Raw genomic sequence first — 23,282 nt, 5'->3', positions numbered from 1 at the left:
AAGGTTGGATTCAAAAAGAAATGTGAATGCAGTTGCCTAAGTAAAAGGCTATGGATAAAGCAGTTTTGTTGATGTACAAATTACCTGCAGTTAGCACTGAAAATAATAGATGTTGTGATAAAGTTAAATACATTACACAGAAAAATGCTACAAGCTTATATGGCTTCAGTGCAGATGAGGAATTCCCTGTGTCTCAAGATACGTAATGCAGCCCTGAGACCTCTGGTACAATATGTGATCCTGCCAGTGTGAAATTCCCATGGTGAGGTTCAGTGAATGGGATCTTGGTGCTGGTTGCATGTAATAAGAGATTTCAGAAACAATGCCTTCTAATCAGGTGATGTAAAGCTTTTCCTTAGTGATACAACCTTAAAGTAATTTGGACAGTTTGAATCCCATCCTTATAAGTAAGGCAGCATTGCATATAATGCAAGAGTATTAATAAAATAATATATAAATATATAAAAGAGACAATTACGAATTAAATTGAAATTACAATCACTTTAAAATGATTATGCAGATTTTTTGTGTGCAGAATGTGACAGAGCTGGAAATTTCAAGACCCATGCAAATTGTACTAAAATAGATCTGCATAAAGCACTGGAAGAGCTTTTATGAAAATGGAACTAGTGGGAGTTATTTAAATAACAGTATAGCAGCTATTAACAAAATAGCGAGATCCAAAATAGTAATTTACTTTACACATCACTTTTAAAACATGTCCGGAATTAAGATAACTGTCAGCAAATAGCAACCCACTTTTCTCAAAACTCTAAAAGAAAAGATCAAGAAATTTTCATACCTGACAAAACACACGCTCTAACTGCTGAGCATATTATTTCCACCATGTGAAGCAACTGTAAAATATTATGCAGTCATGGTGAAGCCATATGATCTTGAGCTCGTAATCATTACGAAACCAAACACAAGAGAAAACTAATGAACTATCTGCACTATGACTGAGATATTATGTGTGTAGCATGATTGCTGCCATCTTCCTCCCCATCATCATCATCATCACTGCCCTCCACACTGCTGCATACCTCATCCTCCTGTGAATGCATGTCTCCAGGCCCATTCGTGGTGTGTAGAGTGCATTGAATCCTTTGCCAGCGGACTCACTAATCTTCTCTCCCAGGCAGTGAGAATGCCTTGTCCCACTTGAACCACAAGCGGATTCTGGATTCTCCCGCTTGGAGTTAATGGATGTAACCTGGCAGCAACCAATCTATATGTCTTCTGTAAATGATCCTCCAAGGGTTTACCTGTAGCAGTGCTGTCATGCTCCCAGGAATAATCACAAGGTTTGTGTCCATTTCTCTAAGTCTTTACTCTGTGGTGTTCCGCCAAACACATTAGGTGTGAGCTTTGTTAAGGAGGCTCGGGCTGCCTATTCCAGACACAACAAACCCAGTTTTCAATAGTTCTTCACCATTTCCCTTGCCACCCACGGAATGATGTGTGATGGCCGTTTTCCTGCATGTGCTGCAACCGCGTCCCTCACAATGACTGGGCAGTGGAGGGAGGATGGGTTTGCTTTGCTGCCTGGTGTTTTGACCACTGACAGCTCTTGTGTCTTTAATTTGCATGGTAATACTTGATAGTGTGTGTAAAGGAATGAAAAAGAGTGTTGTAGTGCTTGCTGTACAAGCTCATTTTTGGCAGAAAACTCTGGTTCCCCCACTGTTTGCTTTCCGGAAGCTCAGCTCGATGTCGCGTTGTTGATAAATGCTTACCGCTTGGAATTACTCTTTGGGCTATACAGATGTGAATTAATTCCTAATCCTTTCCTAACACCACCTGTGTGAAGGTCTTTTTATATTCTGCCGTTGAATGATCTCATAAACTGCTTACGTTATCAGAAAACTGCATGTTTCCAAAGTAACATTCTTTTCCTTGTTCACTGGCGGGCGTTCTTCTACCTGCTCTTTGTTGTTTGGTTTTGTTTCCCTCTTCATAATGACCAATTCAGACTTGTATTGCAAGTGTGGGTGCTCTGGTGTAGCATGTTTAGAAGTGTGGCACATGCGGTGATGTCAGAGGCAGAGTATGCACCAAACGGCTGTGAAACCCCTCTGCCTTCCTTGGTTCAAGGAATTGCCCTGCAGAAGGGTTGTTTTTGTGTGCATGCAAATTTGATAACCCCTGATGGATGTTTCTCCCTTATATGTGGAATTCCTTCCAGTCCTGAGTGATACTCCCGGCCTGCACAATTTCTGCTGTGCAGTTATGTGTAGCTCAAGGAATTACAACCTTTTGTTGTACTTTTGATTTCAAACCTGCTGCTTGCTTTCCTCTGTTTCCTGCTGTGAAAATGGTGACAAATTGTTTCCTGCTGTTGTACCCCATTGCTGATGGCTGTGGAGATCCCATCCTGCTCCTTGCATTTTGCCTGTTTGTCGCCACCACTGTTGGGTTTCTGTTTTGATCTGTGTCATTCTAATTCTGCTATCTTCTCTTTGTGAGTGCATGGCCAGAGCTGCAGGTGCTATTTGAGCACCAGTAGACCTACATGGCATTGCCTTCTGCTGCAAGTGTGCAGAAGGAGCCTCACGCAGAACGTGAAGCCAGGCTGGAGGAGCTGGAACAGCCACAAGTCCTTACCTGATGCATTGCAATTGCAATGGCTTTCCCAAAGTGCTGGCCATGTGCAGGGCAGGTTTCTGTGGAGAGTTGAGAGAATGACAGGGAAATGAAGTAACTGGTCTCCCCTATATGAGTGAACAAGACTTTGCAGTGCTTTATTGAAAACAGAGGAAGAAGTTTATTTTCCAGAATCAGTTACATCCTGGCTTTGATATTGGATTAAATCACATTTCTTTCTAGAAGGAAATCAAATTCCTAACGATGATCTGGGTGTTCAGTAATACCACAAGAAGAATAAGCATTACTCTTCAAATGAATGATTTTGTTTCTCCTGTTAACTGTATGGTAAAATCTCAGGAATTCTCACAAGTGGCTCAGGGACTGTTTTATATTCAGTAGATGAGTTCGGCTTTCCTCCAAATCTCTGTCACAGTATGGGGTTTTTACTTAGAAATTCACAGAGATCAAATTGTACATTTTCCCAGCCCCTGGGATGCTTTGTATTCTGGTTTGTTCCCACCATACATGGTTTAAATGCTTTTTAATTTTTTCTTTTTCCATCTGGAAAAGACTGCCAGCCATGTTTGCTTTAGCTGCTTTCAAGTTCTATTTAGATAATAATGCCTTAGTTTTCCATGGTGCTTAACAAAATAAATAAAAAAATAAAAATAAAAATCCTAATGGGATTCAAAATCCTAATGCTATTCAAGCCCTTAACAGACTTCCCAGTAAACTGGCTCACTCAGATTTCATGACTTTCCATATGCACTGACCACCCAGAGTTCGTAGCAGTGAGTGTGTGACCACCCGACAGACTGTTTGCTTTTTGAGGGAATTGTAATAAACCCCCTCCCAGTGACCCACTACTGGAGGTGCTGCTGGCCAGAAGCAGGTAGAGCTGAAGCCATCTGTTAGGCTCTCTGTAGGATGTGCTAGAGAACTTTGCAGTTGTATGGAGAGGAGCTAAAAGGGAAACAGTTGAAGTTGTAAAACTTGTCACTATGTATGTGCAGACATGTATCACACAGCCCAGAGGTGCACATTCCTTCTGGACTGCCTAGTGGGCAGATCACTGCAGGAGCTGCAGGGTGCTGAGGGGCAGATGTGGATTTGTGCTGCTGCCTGGTAGGTGGAGCACTGGGGTGGCTGCCCAGCAGGGCTGCATTAATGGCTGCATAATGGCTGCATTACTGCAGTCTGTGGCAGCTGTTCTGGAGAAGAGGCAGCAGACATAAATGGAGCAAATGGGTTTTTAATGGGCTATTAGCAATAGTGCAGTTGAATTACACAAATAGATGTGTGAAATATGTGTTTTTGACAGGGCTATCTAAAAATGAGGTGCTGCTCAGCTGTATTCCAAACAAAGACTGCATCTCCAGACCCAGTCAGTAGCAGCTGAGGAATTCCTCCTATAGCCCTGCTTGAACTTCAGCCAGGATGAGCTGTCTTCATTAATTGTCAGTAATTTGGCCTTCATACCCATTTGGTGTTAGCCTTTCCTTTGAAAGTGCCTGTCTGTTTTAACATTCATGTTAAATACCACTGCCGTATCTCATAGAAGCCACCAAGAGCCAGCTGACAGTGGTAGTGACCACCTCAGGATTTCATCCCTCTGAAAGGCCGTGGATTTTCTTTCATTTTTTGCACTTCTTTTTTTTTTTTTAATCCCCTAGAATTCATATAGCTTAAGGATTACTACAGAAAAATAAAGTTTTGGCCCTTCTAGTTCAGCTCTCATTCAAGTTAGATCTTTGCCCTCACCATCAAATGTGCATTTCCAAGTCCTGTTCATGCAGTGTTGACTTTGAAACCCTTTTTGCTGTTCCCTCTGCTGTCTGGCTGCAGCAGGGTCATTTTGAACCACACCAACGATACTGAGAGACTTCAGCTGCCCGCTGTTGAAAACTCAGTTGGAGGCTGCTTATGGAATATGTGCAGTAGAAGAAAAAAAAAAAAAAACTAAACCTTGTTACAGCCAGTGCAGCTTTTAATGTAAGAAAGAAAAACAAGCACAACGTGAGGCTAGTAATAAAGCAGGGTGCTGGAAAAGGGCCAGGCTTACAAAGAATTAGTTTTCCTGGCTTCAAAACATAGCCAGTACTGAGGCTCTCATTGCAAGACATTGCAGTCCAGTGAAGATGCATTTCAAAGGCTGCAGTGTTTTTCTGAGTTATTTGACAGCCATTACAGCTGTGTCAATATATAGTGCAGGTGAGCTGAAAGAAGATGGGTTTTAGTTTGACTTGTTTTTGTTAAGAGATTGCTATAAAGTCATGTCCTTTCTTGAACCTGTCTTCAAAGTAGATAACTTTCTTTTTGCACGTTAATTTTCTATAAGCATTTCTACTCAGTCCTTTATTAATCTTGTCACCTGAAAAAGGCCATGTGGCATTTTTACTGCTCAGATGACAGGTGTTATCCCTTTCTTTGTGATTTCAGAAGAACAGGCACAGTATGTTTGTACCAATCTGGTATTCCCAACAGTGCATCAGTTACTTTGTTAAGTAGCTCTATCCTGTAGTATGCAGCTTTATTAATTTGTCTGCCCTTCAGACAGCAGGATGTGCATACACATACTGAGCTTTAGGTCTCACTTGTCTTGGTTTGAAATTATGGAGATAATAAAAACTTCATAGATTCTCTGTACACGACATTTTTGCACAACACAAAAGTAAGATTATAATATATGGAAATCACAGTGGAAGTGTGGGTCAGAGGCAGAGCATTATTTCTCAAAATCTAGTGATTTTCTTCTGCAAAGTCATCCTTTAAACTTTCACAATTTTCAAGTGGTTATGAATTTCAGATACTTTTTAATTATCTCAGCACCGTGATGGAATGCCAAATTGACCAATGAAATTGACCAATGAAACAATGAAATTGACTGGTGAAATAACTATACAGCCTTCATTTTAGTCAGTTCCTTTTTCTTGAGGTGTTCAGCAACTTTGTGCAAATAATTTAATTTCTTTATATTCCCCTTGCTTGTGAAACTAAAACAAGGTAAATTTAATGATAGGTTAATTGTAGCAGCTCCTCTTCTCTGAAATGGATTATGAACTGATCCTTCAGGCAGCTTGGTGGGCTGATTTGAGGACAGTTTGTCATTTGTAGCTACACATGAGCCACAGTAGGATGAGATTCAAGTGCTGCAGCTGATTTAGCAGGAGCTAAAAGGGGGAATTACTACAAGGCCTAATTTACCACTGCTCATTTTCTCTGTTCTGCTGGGGCATGCATGGATTCTGTGTAATGAATGCATTGGTATTATTCTACCTAAAATATAAAAAAGAATTACTCAACCTAGCTATAGAGCAAAGATTAATAATACATTACTGCCATGAATTATCTTTAGATTAAAGAAAAAGTCCCAGTCGGTGGATATTAGTGGGCCAGGATGCAACCCAGTGGCAGCTGAAGCTCCTGCTCCTCAACCCAGTAAACCTTTGCTTGCCAGTAAAACGACTTCTGAGGAGGAACAGAAAAACACCGCCAATACCCAAAAGCGCAATCCACGGAGGAGTGAATTGAAGAGATATTACACCATTGGTGAGTTTTCATTCACAGAAAAATTCAAATATACTCATTAAAATTGCAAGATTTTCCTGTTGACTTGTGTTTTATCTCTTTCAGTTAGTTGCACTTGTCTGTTAAGTTTACAGATGCCTGCCATGAGCAATAAGATGTCATGTCTTCATGCTGGTGTCAAATTATCCTTAAGAATTAACCTGCTTTATTTATCTTGTGCTATTATATTCTTCAGTGTTCTTTTCCTGAAGAACAATTATTGAAGAAAGCATAGAAGCAATTTGGGGAGGAAGGATATAGGAAGGCTGTTACTGCTTTTGACAACGGATTGTGTTAGAATTTAGGCAGAAATGATTTAGAAAGCTCCTGGTTGGAAAGAATTTCCAGTTTGAGAAAGACGTGGTGAGCTTGAACTGTTTTTAGGCCAGGATTAATCAGACAGGTTATGGATATCTTTTTCCGAATAATTTTGGTTTCTGGATATTCTTCTGAGATTTCAGTATCTGAAATGTCTCCTTAGGTTTAACATCACCTTAGGTATCCCTGCATGTGCTTTCACATAAATCCTTTCAGGTCTGGGCCTGACTGATTCCTTTGGTAATATTTAGCTTCTCACTTGATTTAAACTGCATGGAGAGTGGCCTTGCACTGCTTGTGCCTGGTTCGTTAACGCTTCTGAGAGGCAGATGAGAGTTGTATGCGCTAATGAGAGTTGTACAGACAAGAAGAGTGGATGTAAATGGTGCACTTTAAAGAGCTACAACTCTGCAGATTTAAGAAAAAGTAGTTAGACTTCTTGGCTGTTGAATTACTGCAGTGTAAAATGAGGCTGTTTGTACACCTTCAAATTGTCTAAAAAGTAAAGAAGAATGTACTGTCTTAAACATCTTCTCATTTGTGTTAAATCTGAGTGCTTGAAATTGTTTTGAAAGAAAACTGCATTTAAAATGTGCTGCACAACTGCCTTCCAAAAACTCACAGAAGTTTCAATTATTTGCTCCCAAAATAAATTAAGAAGAGGCAAAATGAAGGCATTGATGGCTTCATAGTATTGTGACCATGAGATTCCAAAATTATACTTCAAACATCTCTATTTGTATAATCCTTCTTTAAAGGAGACTTTATCCCATCACATGTGAGAAAAGCACCCTAAAATTTAATCCTTTATCCTGTAGTATAGGATGTGTTTTCTGAGAAAGCTTAATTCAGTCAGTACACTTGACTGAATTTTTACTTGAGATGTGTGAAGAAGCACGGCTCTATGATTGTTTGTTCCTCATTCCTCCAAATAATCTGAAAGGAATATAAAAAATGCACCATGACTGTTTCATGCCTCAATCGGGGAATGGGATGAGGGAGATTTTCGCTTGATTCGCTGGATTAACCGTGTTATCAGAAGGAGTTTTTAACCTAACTCAGGATTAATAACATTATTGGAAAGTTGATCATAATTAAATGTCCTTCTGTCATCAATTAAATCAGAGCATATGAATGAAAGCACTTATTTGAATGTTGTGCAACACTTCATTTGACAGACTTATGGAAATGCTTGTCGGAACAGACCTCTGAGGATTAGATACTCTGATTTCCTGTTGGAAGTAGAACTTCAGACAGTACTGGATCAGGACAACCCATGCCCTGTTTTGTCCTGAAAATCTCCAGGGATGAATACTCCATGGCCTTTATGCATACCCTGTTACAATGCTGGAACATGGAGCATGTCCACAAGCAGGATTCAACAGGCAACTTGTCCATAAAGAGGTGCTAACATTTGTGAGCAGCAGTTGTAGACCATTGGGAAATATAAAATGTACTTTTCAGGAAAGACAGACCAGCAAGGCAAGGTGGTGGAGTTGCTCTTTATGTGAGTAACTACTGGGATGTGTCACGCCCTGCCTAGGGATAAACGGTGAATGAGTGGAGGGCTTATGGATGAGAATTAAGCAGGCCAATATGGGTGATGCCACTGCGGGTGTTTACTGCAGGCTGTCTGATCATGAGGAGGAAATTGGTGAGTTCCTGTATCTACAGACAGCTGAACGTAGCCACAATGTTGTGTGCACTGGTTCTCGTGGAGGATGTCAACTACCATCTCCTGGAAGAACAGCACTGCCTGGCACACTGCCAGCTCAGGAGGTTCCTGCAGTGCATGTAAGATAACTTTGTGATGCAGGTGGTTGTAGATAGCCAGCAAGGAGAGGTGTGCTGCTGGACCTTGTTCTTACAAATGAGGAAGGACTGGTTTAGAGTATGAAGGATAGGGACAGCCTTGGATAATGATGATTCTAGAGGTCCTTTTCAGTCCTTGCGATTCTGCGATTCTATGAAAAGGAACAGACCATAGAAAGAGGCTAAGCTTATATGTTTTTCTTAAAGAGCATCATTTGAGTAGCAGGCAAGGTGTTCTAGCTGGACTGACCCATTATGAGAGATGTATTGGTTTTATCTTGTTACTGTCTTTCATATGAGATTTGGGATCACAGAGAGTGAGTCGATAGAACCATTGTTATTTCATACTGCATAATGTTTGGATTTTCCTGGCAGGCTGATTGAAGAAACATGGTTTCCTTTGTACCTTCATAAATACATAATTACACATGTTCCTGAAAGTTGTGAAAATGAAAGGTTTCCTCTTGGACAGCAGAATACCGATATCAGATGAATATGTTTACTGTACTGGATGAGTTTTTTCTGATAATAACTTTACAGATTTTATAATGTGATAGAAATGAAACTTACTTTCCTGAAGCTTCCATCAACTTCAGTGTACTTTAAGTTATGAGCTGCATGCCCCATTTGACTTAAAAGTAGTTTTCTTTGACTTTTCTCAAAAATCAATTATAATAGACAAGGTCTAGACAAATAGTTTGCAACTTTTTGATGATAAATGTAACGACAAGTATGGAGTAGACAGGGACTCTGAAACAGGAAATATGAAATTCTAATGTTTTGAGTACAGTTGGCTATTAAATATCTTAAACACACACATTAGAACTATTGGTGACCTAATACAATTACACAGGGCTTTACCTTGCTTTGACCTTGTTTGCATTTTGTTCTCTAATGAGAGCAATCTGTGTCCAAGATCAAACAACATGAACTAGTAATGACTGTGATGAATGGATTAAGAATGTGTTGAAATTCTAGTGATCTCATCTGGATTTGCCTCTTTCATTCAAAAATTAGTGTTCCTATGTTAAGCTCAAACCCAATTGGCAAACGACTGTTTATGATGGTGACTAACGGAGCTTGAGTAAAATAATGCTTGTTGCATGTTGTGTTAAACTCTCATTTTTCGTTACGTTTGTTTTCAGTAATTATGATGATCTCCAGAGTGCTTTACAGATATAGGATAATCTGGATAATTAAAGTTTAGCATCCTTATTTAAACATGTATGTATATACAGGTTTTTATGTTTTAAAGTTTAAATTAGCAGCATCACATTGCCTATTATAACAGGGCCAGTCTGATTTATTAATGGCTGCCCACTGTATTTAATACTAAATTTATATATAAAGAAATGTGTAACCAGTCTTACTTTACCAAGTTATGGAATGAATAAAATCAGCATTATTTAAGAAAATAATTTTTTGGATCTGCATATGCAGAAAGCACTTCTGAGGTCTTTATGTAAACCTTTTACTCCTTTACAGACCCAAAGACATGTGGACATTTACCTTGCACACTCATGCTTTGCAGAAGCATGCTTTGTGGCAGCTCGTGTGTGCTCTCAGCTCTATGAGCTGTCAGGTCGTGTTCCTAAATTCTCTGTACCGTCAGAGTTGGATTTTATTTTCTTTGTATTTCTTTCTGTGCGTGTTTACGTCTCTTTATGCAAACACATATTTCCTTTGCATCTCTCAAAGTAGAATGTGTATTGAGGAAGGAATATCCTGGCAATTCAGAGAGATTTTTAAAATTTTATCAGCACCGTTCCTACTGTAAGGAGCTAATCACAAAGTACTGATTCTGCACTTCTAAAAAGTGGGGAAAAAATAGGTAAGAGAGGGAGGGACTGAGAGGAAAAGGCAACAGGGAACAAGTTGTGTGCTTAGATGAAGTGAAACAGAAAATGGGGAGTCAGTGAGGGGGAGAAATAACTCTTCCATATGGCAGGCTCAGCAGGCAGAAGGGGTCCTGCAGCTTCGCTGCTGAACTGGTGTGAAAAAATTGAGTGGGAACTCCTAGATTAATAGAGTAAGTGTGGGTGTAAGTGTAAGTCTGCATGGTGGGCTGGATAAAGTTTCTCAGAACTCTAGAAACATCACCCAAGACACTTAAAAATAAAAACCTAAAATTAGACTTTTTAGATGCCTCAGGCACTTAAAAATTCAGGCCACTTATTTCTGAAGTGCTTATTGATGAGCACCTCCCCCGAAAGAGGAAGAGAAGATATCTGGGTCTTGAGGACTCCAAGAAGTGGGCTGGAATATTATACAATGGAGTGTTTTGTGGGCAGCTCATATGGAAGCAGTAAGACTGTACCAGCCTAGTGCTCCATCCAGGCTACAGCTAGAGCTTCTGTGCTGGTTTGTATAGGTGCAGCATCACAGCTGCAGGACTCTACTGGAAGTCTCTTCATGATGTGTTGCTTCAGGATGTCTGTTTAACCGCTTATTAAAGTTATTTATGTATCTAATGTTACTATACTGTAAAGATATAAACTTGTGGTGCATTCTCTGGTTCCCATTTAGCCATGGAAGTTGTGGTGCATAGTGTTGTCTGTCTATTTAGTAACACTGGTCTTGGAGATGTAAAAAGGCCTGCTTTTATTTCTTTTGGCTATTAAAATAAAATGGCAAGGCTGGTAGAGAGTAAATATTTTAAAATACAATAGTTGCATAAAAAATATTTTCCTGGTGCCAGGAACAGGTCAAAAGAAACAGCAAAGCAAAACAGTAGTTGGGTTTGGGGGGAGCATTTTTTTTTTTTTTTTTCCAGAATATTCTAATATCTTATAAAAGCTTTAATGCAAATATTGATAAATAAACTTCTGCTAGCACAGCTTATTTCATGTAGTAAACAACTACCAACTATATCAAGAAGCATCTTTTGCTGGCATAGTCTTTATTTCCAATAGAAGGTATTGCTGCTACAAGTACAGACAATAGTTCAATCAGAATGAATGCATATGTATTTATGCATATAATATACAGCATGCATATACTTGCAAAATACTTATTGCCAAGGTTCTTTTTTGCTCCAGTTGCTCATTTTTGAAAATTTCATGTTGAACTTGAAAAAACCAGCCTCATTTTGCAAATGAGATCAGAAATATTAATGACGAAAATATATTCTGCTAGTTTGCTCTAACAATACTACTGCTCTACACTGCCATACATACATATATTTATTTCTTGAATGTCTACATGCTATCTTTTGAGAGCAGCAGAACTATGTTGACATAAGATTGGTGTGGAAGAGAAATTAAGCTTTTGTGATAACCAAATCTGAATAAAGAGATGTTAATTCACTGAGTTTTCCAAACAGATTAGTACTAGCTAATGCCAAAGTGCTAAATAAGAAAGGGCAAGAATTTCTTTTGGGCTCTCACTCTTGTGTTTCAGTGGGTAGTCTCTTCAATTTTAGTAGGGATCACTGCTACTAATTTGATAGTTCAGAATGTGTTATTTTTAAAAGAAGATGGATCTTCAAAAGAATTTAATTGCCTGTAAGTTATGAATTGTTTGTTATTAATGCTAAAATAACTATATATTTGGGAGTTTATAGTGTGATAGAGTCCATAATAGGGAAAATTTTATGGGGGAACCTAAACCAAAATCTTTTTCAACTAATAAGTAAGTAATAGTCAGTTCTTCCTGTTGTGAAAGGGGGGAACTAGATGAGAACTGATCAACTACTTGTATTAAATGAGTACAGTTAGTAAGTCTCGCTCTTCTGATACATACTTTGGATTGAGTCCATTTAGGTCATGGCACCTATGATGATTTGGAAGCATAAATAAATATCATATCGGTTACATGTGAAGTACCTTCACTTTCTTCGTGTTTACATGCATTCCAAGCTGCTTCAATAACATTTTTATTTGCCTTAAAATATGTCAGAGCAAACAGATTGGGTGAATTTATCCATATTTATAGTGTTAACTACTAAGTTTATACTGTGTCACCTATCTGCTGTTACAAGATTGTTTGTTACACATGATGTGCCTGAAGTAACTCCAGTTAGAGTGGTGATTTCATATGTCATTTATTTTCTATGGTGGAGCTCCATCATCACTCATGAAGCCTAGTCATGTTGGAGAGCCTTAGACCATTGATGAGACATCACAATGAATATGCTATTGAATTCAGGACTGAAGGAGAAAATTGCTGCACTTGAAAATACACATTTCCTTACAACCCAGATGAGAATCTTATTGAGGTTTATCTCACGGTACTCCGTGGTATTGCAGTCACTGCATAAAAACTAAATTTGGAGGCTTCCTCTTGCCTTTTTCTGAAAAATAAACCTAAGTCTTCTTTAAAGGGTACACTTTGTGAATGGTTCTTTTTTGCTAAAATTCATTTCAACTCTTAGAGATCTTATTTAAGAGTTTCTAGAAATACCTTATTCCTTTTATTTGGTCTGATAATAATAATTCAGGTATTTACCATAGGGAGGTTTAGCTACTAAGAATACTTCCATTTCCAAACATGTCTTTGAAGGATTCTTCTTATGGTTTAGAAGTTCATTGTATTCTCTTCTGCAGAATTAGATATGATTCATGAATCAGCCTCCAAATATGATTTTTCTTCCTATTTCCTTTCTTCACACAGTTTCCTTTCTTCTTTGTTGCTAATAGTGGCAAAGCATTACATATAGGTAGATATGTTAGGATTTATGTGGTAAGTGGTGGAATTTGGTGCAGTAGATGCTGTAAATTTGGGCTGTGTCCTCTTCCTTACAGAGGACAGATGGGAGGTGAAGCTTCCAGCTTTCTCTCAAAGGATCCAGACACAGTTCACACACATTTGCATAGTCTGACACTGTCCCGTTCAGTGTGCTTGCAAATTCTTTACTGAACACTTTCTGCTTTTTGAGGATCAGCATTCTGACTGCTTTCTTTCAAATATAGTCTCAGAAAGTTTTAGGAGGTCATTTTTCTAACACTTCAATACTTGTTTGTGAGTGAAAAGGAAAGGGAAATACTTGTGCAACATGTGGCTAATAAGGAAAGTGACTTTCATAGCAACAGTAACTATGCAAAGCTCTTACTCATTCACCTTTCATGAAAAAATGTATTAGTGATTCAGATCACATAGCTACTCTGGATGAGCAAGCGAGCATTTGTTCACATCTTTGTGTTTTCTCTCTTTTTTTGTTTTAATTTAAAATTTGGAGCCATTAAAAGGCAGTTTTTAATACTGTATCCTTCTTTTGTCCTTTAATCTGTGTATCTTTGAATATGAATGAGTTCTGAGCTATGGAAACAGGATCTACCAGAAGAGTGATGCTCATTAATGTCCTTTCATCTTAGCAAGTCCCCTTTCTTAGCATCCTGTTTTTGTTTTTAATCATATAGATTGCTATTATATCATCTGCTAAGTCATTTTGAACAAGATGTATTTTAAGATTCCATGATTTCCCTGCTTAACATCAGGGCAAAGTGCTATCTTTTATTGTTTTATAGACTCATCTACCCAACTTGCAAGATCAACCAGTACTACATCCTCTTTGTATACTGAAATTTGAACCTCTGGGGGAGAAGAAAACTGAAAGACTGATCAGACTTGTAAGCTCTGGCCTCATACAGAGTGAATCACCTTCAGTCTCTCTCTCATTTGAGGTCTTTTGTATAAAGGAAAAATGAAGAAAGACCTTGATTTCTTATACCACAAATATGCCTTGAGGACCACTCTTTTGTGTATTGTGAAATAGTGGAGTCATTCCTCTAGCAGTAAAAGAACGAACAAGAAAAATGTGGACTGACTGCTGAAATAACTGGGTAATTTAGGGATAGTAGATGCAGATAAGACTGAGGCTTTTGAGCCCACAGACAAAGTTCAGGGAGGACAGTAATTATTGCTAGTGGGAAAGGTCTGAATCAGAGATCTCTTGAGGAAAATCTTGATCCATAGAAGTTAATGGGATTCATGCAAAGGATGCTGAAGGAGCTGGTTGAGGTCACTGGCAGGCTGCTCTCTATCATCTTTGATAGGTCATGGATTTCATGGGAGGTCCATGATGATGGGAGAAAGCTAGATATTGCACCCCTTTTTGAAAATGGCAGTAAGAATTTTCAAGAGACCTATAGGCTGTTCAGACTTGCTTTTAATTCCTAGGAATGTCATGGGTCATGTCCAGTTTCACAGAATGGCCTGGGTTGGAAGGGACCTCAAGGATCATGAATTTCCAATCCCTCTGCCACATGCAGGGCCACCAACCTCCCCAGTTAACAGTAGACTGGACTGCCCAGGGCCCCATCCAATCTGGCCTTGAACATCTCCAGGGACAGGACATCCACAGCCTGTCTGGGCAGCCTGTTCCAGCACCTCACCACTCTCTCTGTAAAAAACTTCCCCCTGACATCCAACCTAAATCTTCCCTCTCTCAACTTAAAAGCATTTCCCAGTTTGAAGCTACTTCTGAACAGATAAAAGAGAAGATTGGACAAGCTTAAAAAGTGGTCCACTTTAAACCTAATGGAGTTCAGTAGGTTCCACTCCAACACCTTGCACTTGCGTCGGATCAATTCCAAATATGTGTATAGATGGGAACTCATTGAGAGAGAAACCCCAGAAACCTGGGGATTCTGATGGATAAAAACTGGACATGGGCCAGCAGTGTGTGCTTGCAGCCCTGAAGGCCAACTGTATCGTGGGCTGTATCAAAATAAGTGTGACCAGTGGGATGAGGGAGGTGACTGTCTTCTTGACTCTGCCCTTGTAAGGCCCTACTTGGAGTACTGCATGCAGGCCTGGGGGTCCCCAAGCACAAGAAGGATGTGGAGCTGCTGGAGTGTGTCCAGAGGAGGACCAAGAAGATACAGGATGGAACGCCACTCCTATGAAGCTGAAGAAGCTGGGCTTGTTTGTATGGGCTGATAGTGATAGGACAAGGGGGAATGGTTTTAAACTAAGATGGGGAAGGTTTAGGTTAGATATTAAGAGGAAGTTTTTCTCTCAGAGGGTGATGACACACTGGAGCAGGTTGCCCAGAGAGGTTGTGGATGCCCCATCCCGGGAGGCATTCAAGGCCAGGCTGGATGTGGCTCTGGGCAGCCTGGTCTGGTGGCTGGTGACCCTGCACATAGCAGGGGGGTTGAAACCAGATGATCTTTGAGGTGCTTTTCAATCCAGGCCATTCTATGATTCTATGGTTGTTCAGTTTGGAGAAGAGAAGGCTCCGGGGGAGTCACATTGCAGCCTTCCAGTACTTGAAGGGAGCATATAAACGAGGACAAGACTGTCTTTTTCAAAGGGCAAGTAGTGCTAAGACAAGGAGGAATTCTTTTAAACTAATAGAGGGGAGATTTAGATTGGAGTTAAGGAGGAAATTCTTTACTTAGAGGGTGGTGGGGCACTGGAATGGTTTGCACAGAGAAGCTATGAATGCCCCATTCCTAGAGATGTTCATGGCCAGTCTGTGTGGGGTCTGGCCAACCGAGTGTGTAGAAACCTTGCCTACGGCAGGGGGTGTGGAAGGTAATCCCTTCCAACCTGCACCATTCTATAATTCTGTGATTCTGTGAAGGTGATTTGGACTATCCAGTGTGCATTTACTATTGGGAAATCATACTTGTCAAACCTTATTGCCCTCTGGGATGAAACAGTGGGATTTGCAGACGATGGGAGACACAGTAGATGGTACCTACTGTTACTTTGGCAAATACCTTGTTTTGTCATAGTCATCATCTGTGTGGTACTATGCCTTAGGTGGTTAGGCTATCTGATGGGCTGAAAAAACTCAAAAGACAGTAGCTATTGAAATGGTCGAGACCTGGAGCAACTGCCCTGTGAAGAAGGGAGCTGAGAACAGACTGATTCAGGAGGACCTTTCAGCAGCCTGCCACTGCCTGCCACAAGGCTACCAAGACGATGTCTGGTAGTCTGCTCTTTGTGATGTGTGGCTGGAAGATGGAAGCTGAAATACAAGAGATTCAGATTTGATAGAAAAAAAATCTTTCTCATAGAGGGAGTCAAACAGTGGATCAAATTACTCGTTTTTCAGATTCCCAATTGTAAATAATAATAATAATAATAATAAATAAAATAGGAGTGCTTCAAATTCCTTGTCCTAAAATATCATAGAAGATCAGCTAGTGCAAGAGTATTTCTGTTTTAGGGATCGTTTCTGTTTTTCTTGTCAGTATTATGAACACTATGATTTCTGGATAGTGATTAGACAGGTTTATTGATAATGTCAAATGTCTTGGCAACTTTGTCATTTGTTTCCTCAAATATTTTTATATCCATAAAAAGAACTGTAGGATTGGAGGGGAAAAAAAAAAAGACATTTGGGGGTGGAGGAAGTCACAAATGCTCCAGAAAATCACAGTTTGGAGATGACTTCCCTCTTGAGAGGGAAGAGCCAGTGAGTTGCCTTCCTCACAACATCCGTGTGAGTATGAAAGCTAAGACTGAAATCTGATGTTACTTATTCTAGGACAACAGCAGTAATATATAAATTGGATTGGAGTAAAGTGACTGAGTGGCCAAATTGAACTGATACTGTGAATCAGTAGCCCCTGCCAACCTCCTCTTCTATCTGATCCATGTTGCAGGAGGCACAACCTGTCTCTGTTTCCTTGAACAGCATCTAAAATATTGCAGTTGGGTGGCTGGAGCCGATGAGGGAGGGCTGCCTTCCATCCCTACAGGCAAGTTGCTTCCCATCAAATTTGGCAGTGATCTAATCCCAGCCATTTTACTGTACTGGGACAGGTATGATGAATCTTTCTGGGATCTGAACATGAAGGTGTCCCAGTGCATACAAAGTTTCAGAAAAGCTGTTTGAAAAGCTTCTTCATCAGCTGGGATTTTTCTTTTTTTTCTTTTCCCAACTGATTTTTGCCCTTTTTCTTGCTTCAAGCTTTTTCTTCAGATTACTGGATAAATCAGAATGAGATGCTGTTTACAGCAGACAGAGCTGCTCAGTTAGGTTCATCTCCAGGGCAGATTGTTCTGAAGTTCCTTCTGGTTTTTAAGAAACTGGCTTGTTTTTATGCTTTTCCCACCCCCAGTATTCCATGGGAACCGAGTGTTGTTGCCAAACTTTGATTTTTATCTTGGACTATGAAGAACAGTTGGATTTTATTATGGAGTTACTGTACTGCTGAGTGTTCCTCAATTTCAGTGCATTAGTATTCACATAGGAGCATGCGAAGACCTTACAAACATGAAGCATTCAACAATGAAAGAAATCTTTTATAAATTTAGATACTAATTGGCCAGATATGTTCATGAAAACTAAACAGCAGCAGCAGCCCACTATGTTTCTGGTGAATCTCAGTAATTATTACGCTTGAGAGATTTTTGTGTTAATTTGTAGAAGACAGAATGACTGTGTCTTTTCTATGCCAAGGGAAATGTGACAAGGATGATTTGTTTGTGCAGTTTCTCAGCCACCTTAGCTGAATATTTGCTTAACAACATATGTGACCACTTGGGTACGTAATTAGATGCTTTTGCGATCTACCTGCAGTTTAAATTATATTCACTTTTCATTTGTATGTAAGACAGTGCTGAGGCTGTTGTTCAGTGGTTTCCCAAGATATGATTGTTTCTTCTCTGAATAGGCCTGAGAGAAAATACATCCTATTTTTGAAAACATACCATTGAAGGGTACTAAACGAATAGAATCATAGAATATCCTGAATTGGAAGGGACCCACATGGACCATAGAGTTCATCTTCTGGCTCCACAAAAGATCAGACAAGTTTCAAAGTATGTTTCTGAAAGCATTGCCCAAATGCTTCTTGAACTCAGGCTTACTTGGTGCCATGACTGCTTTCCTGGGGAGCGCTTATTTTTTTTGTGCTAAGACAATTAAATAGTGTTTGAGGGATTGTCTTAAGTTCATTCTATAAATTGATTTTTTCTTATTTGAGAAAAGGGAGTTTTGTTCTAATAAAACATGAGGCTGATGGGTCTCAAGTCTAGCCATTCATATCTTGCTGCTAAAGTTAACCGTTATCTACAGCCAATCTCAGAGAGAAACTGGCACCATGGTGAATCTGAGAAAAAACTGATTGCCACCAGTGTCAGCTCTGGGTTGGCAAACAACAATCTAGTGATGTGACCCAAACTTGGCTCTAGCAGACGGAGATGAATCCCAGTTGGATTGCCACTGCACAATCTACGGCTGAGTTTGATTTGATTGTTTTTATATAAAGTAGGACAACTTTCTCAGTCTGGCTGATGTTGACCTATACCTGTACTGATTCATTGTGTGCTATTTTTTTTTTTTTAAAGACTAAATATATACATTCTGAACATATCAGGTAGAAAAAGGTATGGTAACAGTTGTAAAAAACAAAGCTTATTTCTTATTAGGAAAGGTTTCAATAAAACAGACCAAGCCGTGTGAAACAAGAAGTTTGACCTTTTTACACATACTTTATTTCTCTTTAAGGATTAAAGATGGTATTGCAGCTCCTCCCAGGTAAAGACTATGAGAATTAAGATAGGAAATATGAGAAGGGCTCACTTCATACCCCCCTGCTGTCTCTTGAAATAGATGATTACATTTTCCCATGACATGTTGTCCTGAAAAAATACACTTCCTACTGCATTCTTAGGAATAGTGTGTCCTTATTACATTTGATTGTAGCTGATCTGCCAGAAAACAGTTTTTTCAGAAAAGTTCCACTAATCAAGGTGGCTTGGATTCAGTTCAACGTCTCAGTATTCATTGGAATGAATGAATATTCATTGGATTCATTTGGTGGTCTTTTAGATGTCCAGTCTCATTCTCTATTTTACTGCTATAAATACAATCAGATTGAGACAGAAAATTCATTTTCTTGTTGATAGTTTCCAATTTCTTTTCCAGTGCATAAAACATTTTTTTCTGCACTGGTAAGAAAAACATGCTGCAAGTCATAGAATCATGTACTGCCTTGGGTTGGAGGGGGAACCATCTAGTTCCAACTAATGATGAAATATACAAAAAAGCCCTATCTCATTTGATAATCCACTGTCTTGTTAATAAAATCACCCAGTGTTTTTCTCATTCTGCAGAGGGTGTTCCTGTCAGTTGTATTTTTATATTGAGCCAATATTAAGCAAGCTGTAAATTAATATACTGCCCCCATGCACTGGAAAATAAGAGGGGTTCATTGTGGTGTTTTTGTGTGTTTGTGTGTTGGCTTTAAGTGAAACATACAAATTAATAGCAAGGAAGTAGTATTTCAATTTGAAGGACAGATTGTGAGATCTGCAGTGATTCTTGTATCTGGGGTTATATTCCAGATTATATTCATCTGCTCAATGATCATCAGTCTTCACCTGAAAACAATTCCCTTAAAATTGTCTGTGATGATCTTTCTGCTGATACTTATCCACTAAAACCTCCTAAGTCTTTAGTTACCTTTCTAGCTGGTTGCTTAAGGCAGAAGAATCAGAAACATGAAATGCCTGTGCAAACTGCTATTATTTATACCAACGCCTGCCCTGGGATGTGATGTAGGTGTGTGTTCTTCCCCAGATGTCAAGTCAGCAACATGACTATCCTGGAGGGGGTGGAGGGCGTGGGGGTGGGGGGGCGGGTTGCATTTTAAAGTCCAAAGTGAAAACAAGTGTTGGAGGCAATTGGCTTTCTCCATCCTCAGTCTTCCTGCAGAGGCCCTGGGTGACCTTCAGGGTAACACCAGCACTGTTCCGCTTGCCAGGAACCAAACACCAAAAACAGAAGTTTAGAAGATTGTGTAACAGTGCCACCAGGTGATAGCACAAATGTAGGATTTGCTGCCGGAGTAATTCTACTTGAGCAGCTGTTAGCAGGCTGACTGCAGTAAAATATGGAACATGATTTTCCTCCCTAAGCTGATATTAGATCTTTGGGCAAAACTAATGTTTGCTATAACATCCATAGTAGACATAGTGCTTATGAATGAGGGTTTTGTTGTTTTTTTGGAGGGGAAGAGGGGGTTGCTTTGGGAATTCTTTGCAATTGTTTTGGATGTAGGGAGGCACGTTCAGGCTATGGCAGAAGGATCCATAGCAGAAAGATCTGTCACTCTGAGCTTTTTTTCTTCTGGTGTAGTACAGATGACAGAATAGTCCAGACAATATTCCAATGAATATCAGTCTAACGTTATTTGTGTGAAACCCCAGAATTGTTATTGATACCAGTTTGAATCTAGCATATTTAGCATCAAGTAGTAGTATTGTTTAGAAGCACTTTTAATTTGTATGTGACATCAGCAGTAGTATTGTTTAGAAGCACTTTTAATTTGTATGTGACATCAGTGATGATTCTGCTGGAGAGACTTATGTAGAAAAGCTTAGAGTGTGATCCCATCCTAGTGGGAAAAGCCCACATTTGGAAAAGTGTTGGCAACTAAGGAGTTCTGCTAACACTGGAGACATTGGTGTAATGGGAAAGCAGCTGTTTTGCATGTATGAAGAGAAAATTAAATAAACTGAAGTGCCTTACAACGCAGCATATTCAGGGAGCACCGATAAAGGTAATAGACAATGATGAAGGATTTAAAATAATTTCCTCTTTCATTATATTCACATTTGTTAATAAAAACTGAGTCTTTGGTTAAAATGTGATTGGAATTCATTGCTTGAAACAACCTGCTCCAAATGCAGGTGCCACTCAGGGAAGTGCTTTGAGATTCTGAATTAATGGCAAGAGGGGAGCTAACATATTTCCTGTTAATGTCTTGTATTCCCTGTCAGAGCTTGTGCTTTGCTAGGATGTAAGGATGTAGAGAATCAGAGAGTAGAAAAACTGCTCCCACTCTTTTAAGTTACTTTTCAGTTTTCAAAAGAGAGATGGAATTGTAGTGGTGGTTTTTTTTTCTTCTTTTTTCTTTTTTTTTTTTTTTTGACCAGGTTTAAATACACTGCAGATACACGGATTGAGAATTGCGCTTTCCTTGTGTAAGCTTCTATAGTGTATAATGACTGCTACATATCTTTAGGCTTGTGAGAGTCCTTACCTGTCTCTTTTTTCCTGTGAATTTTGGAGCAGAACCTTCTTCACTTGACAACCCAGTTGTTAAGGGGGCCTTCTTGGTCAGCTTATACCATAACACAGTTTTAATCCCACTGCTTTCAACAGTGCAGTAACACTTTCAGATTGGATCAGTTCCATAGAGAACATTTCTCTTCTTCTCAGTATGGGTTAAAATTTTGTTTCAGAAAACTTTGTTTAATTGGTGCAAGCAGAGTGAAACAATTTGCCAACATATCAGAACCCGACCAAAATATCTGTTCAAATCAAAAAACTTCCGTTCACTTCTTTGAAAACCAAATGCCTGTCCTCCACCTCAGCCGTGCTCTCAGTTTTTGATTGAAATACAAATTCTATTCAAGTAAACAGAACTACTCAACTGAAATTCAAATTCAGTCACTGTGACCATGGGTTGAAATAAATAGTTGGCTTTCTTCTGATGTTTGAATGCTGACCCCCTTTGTTTTCATACTACCAACAGTGACAGTAGATGAATCAGTTGCTTTGCAAGGCTGGTTACCTGCTCAAGTATCTTACAGTGTTCCTTATTCCCAATTTCAACCCATATTTCTAATCTTACTGTCTGTGAACAATCATACAGCTATGTTAGGACAAACTGTCCTAATCAGAGATGTAAAATTTCATGGTAAATGCTATTGCTGGCAGTTGTACTGACTGGAAATCCTCACAGAGGTTGCCAAAGTTTGGAAACAACCATACTGGCTTCAGAGATTGCACACATGTTATCACACACAGTCCAGTTATCAGTGTTTCCTAATGGCGATTCATTTCAGAGTTTTTCAAGTGCAGAAGATATTTACGTACTGCTGTTGTTCTGGGGAAAGAGAGGGCAGTTAGTGCTGTTCCACATCCCACAAGGAAATTAGCTTTCACTCTCTTCAAAATAGCAATGCCTATAAGTCTGGTCATCAAAATAGGTTAAATGTCTTCCACTTAGCCATGCAGAATTTGGAAACAGACAATTTTAAAAAGTGAGCTTCACAAAAATTAGGGGCACATATGATAATATATATATACGTATTTTTTAATGTACAGCACAAATATAATCACAGAATCATAGAATCATGGAATGGCTTCTGTTACAAAGGACCACAGTGATCATCTAGTTTCAACCCCCCTGCCACGGGCAGGATCACCAACAACTAGACCAGGTTGCCCAGAGCCACATCCAGCCTGGCCTTGAATGCCTCCAGGGATGGGATAATGTACTTATTTACTGCTACACTGCTATGTAGCACTGCTACGTTCAGTTTTGATCCCAAGGTAAAGGTGTGAATCTGCACTTGCTCTTAGTGTTTGTAAAGTTTACTCTGAGTTTGCTTCATCAAAACTTTAAGAAGAATCCAACCCATCACTTCTGCAAGATGCTATTTGGGAGGCTATATGGAGTAAGGGAGAAATTGGCTTTCACTTACATAAGTGAAATTCAATTTCACTTACATAAAGGTGTTGTGTCAGAGGTTTATGTGATTCAGATATGGGTATGGAGTTATACTTGCAACAGGCAGAACCCAATGGCTCCCTGCCTTCCTGGCAGGACATGCATGTGTGTATTGCAGTCCTTACACAGGGAGAGGTTGGGATGCAACTTGCCTGTTTCTCCCACCTGTTTCTTGTCCCAGTAGATCTGCACTTACAGTGAGAAAGTGCATTAGCCTTACTGAACTCACATTTCAATCCAAGAATTCTATTTCCTTGTACAACTCACATCGTTTTATAATCTAGTTATAACATTAGTTCTGCAGTTTGTCACTGTGGTGCCCAAATAGTGTCTCCATCTGTTGTAGAACCTTGCAAATGATGACAGTTTATAATGAACAGGTGCTTTTTAATAACTTTTTTTTTTTTTTCCCCTTGTTTTATTTTTTCATTTTTTTTTAAATGGAACTTGAGCTCAGGAAAGAATTCAGCCAAACTATTTGGCACTAGCTGACCTCTTAAGTAGTAGTTGGTACTATTTGCAGAGCTAAAATGTGCTGCTTTGGAAGACTGGTGACCTCTTTACAAATGAAAACAT

At 39.4% G+C, this 23,282-nt stretch overlaps 1 protein-coding gene across 1 annotated transcript in view; it reads left to right on the top strand.

Annotated features, from left to right (window-relative positions):
• Positions 1–1,245: 1,245 nt before the first annotated feature.
• Positions 1,246–23,282, top strand: part of OXR1 (oxidation resistance 1) — a gene marked incomplete at its 5' end in the record, with an annotated part of 123,141 nt that continues 101,104 nt past the window's right edge. The window contains 2 exons of the mRNA XM_079533990.1: positions 1,246–1,304; positions 5,942–6,135. Coding sequence (XP_079390116.1) covers positions 1,246–1,304; positions 5,942–6,135 — 253 coding nt within the window. The remainder of the gene's footprint in view (positions 1,305–5,941; positions 6,136–23,282) is intronic.

This window comes from Tetrao urogallus (genome assembly GCF_951394365.1).
Source record: "Tetrao urogallus genome assembly, chromosome: 3".
NCBI lineage: Eukaryota > Metazoa > Chordata > Aves > Galliformes > Phasianidae > Tetrao > Tetrao urogallus.
This window is presented reverse-complemented; position numbering and strand designations above follow the sequence as displayed.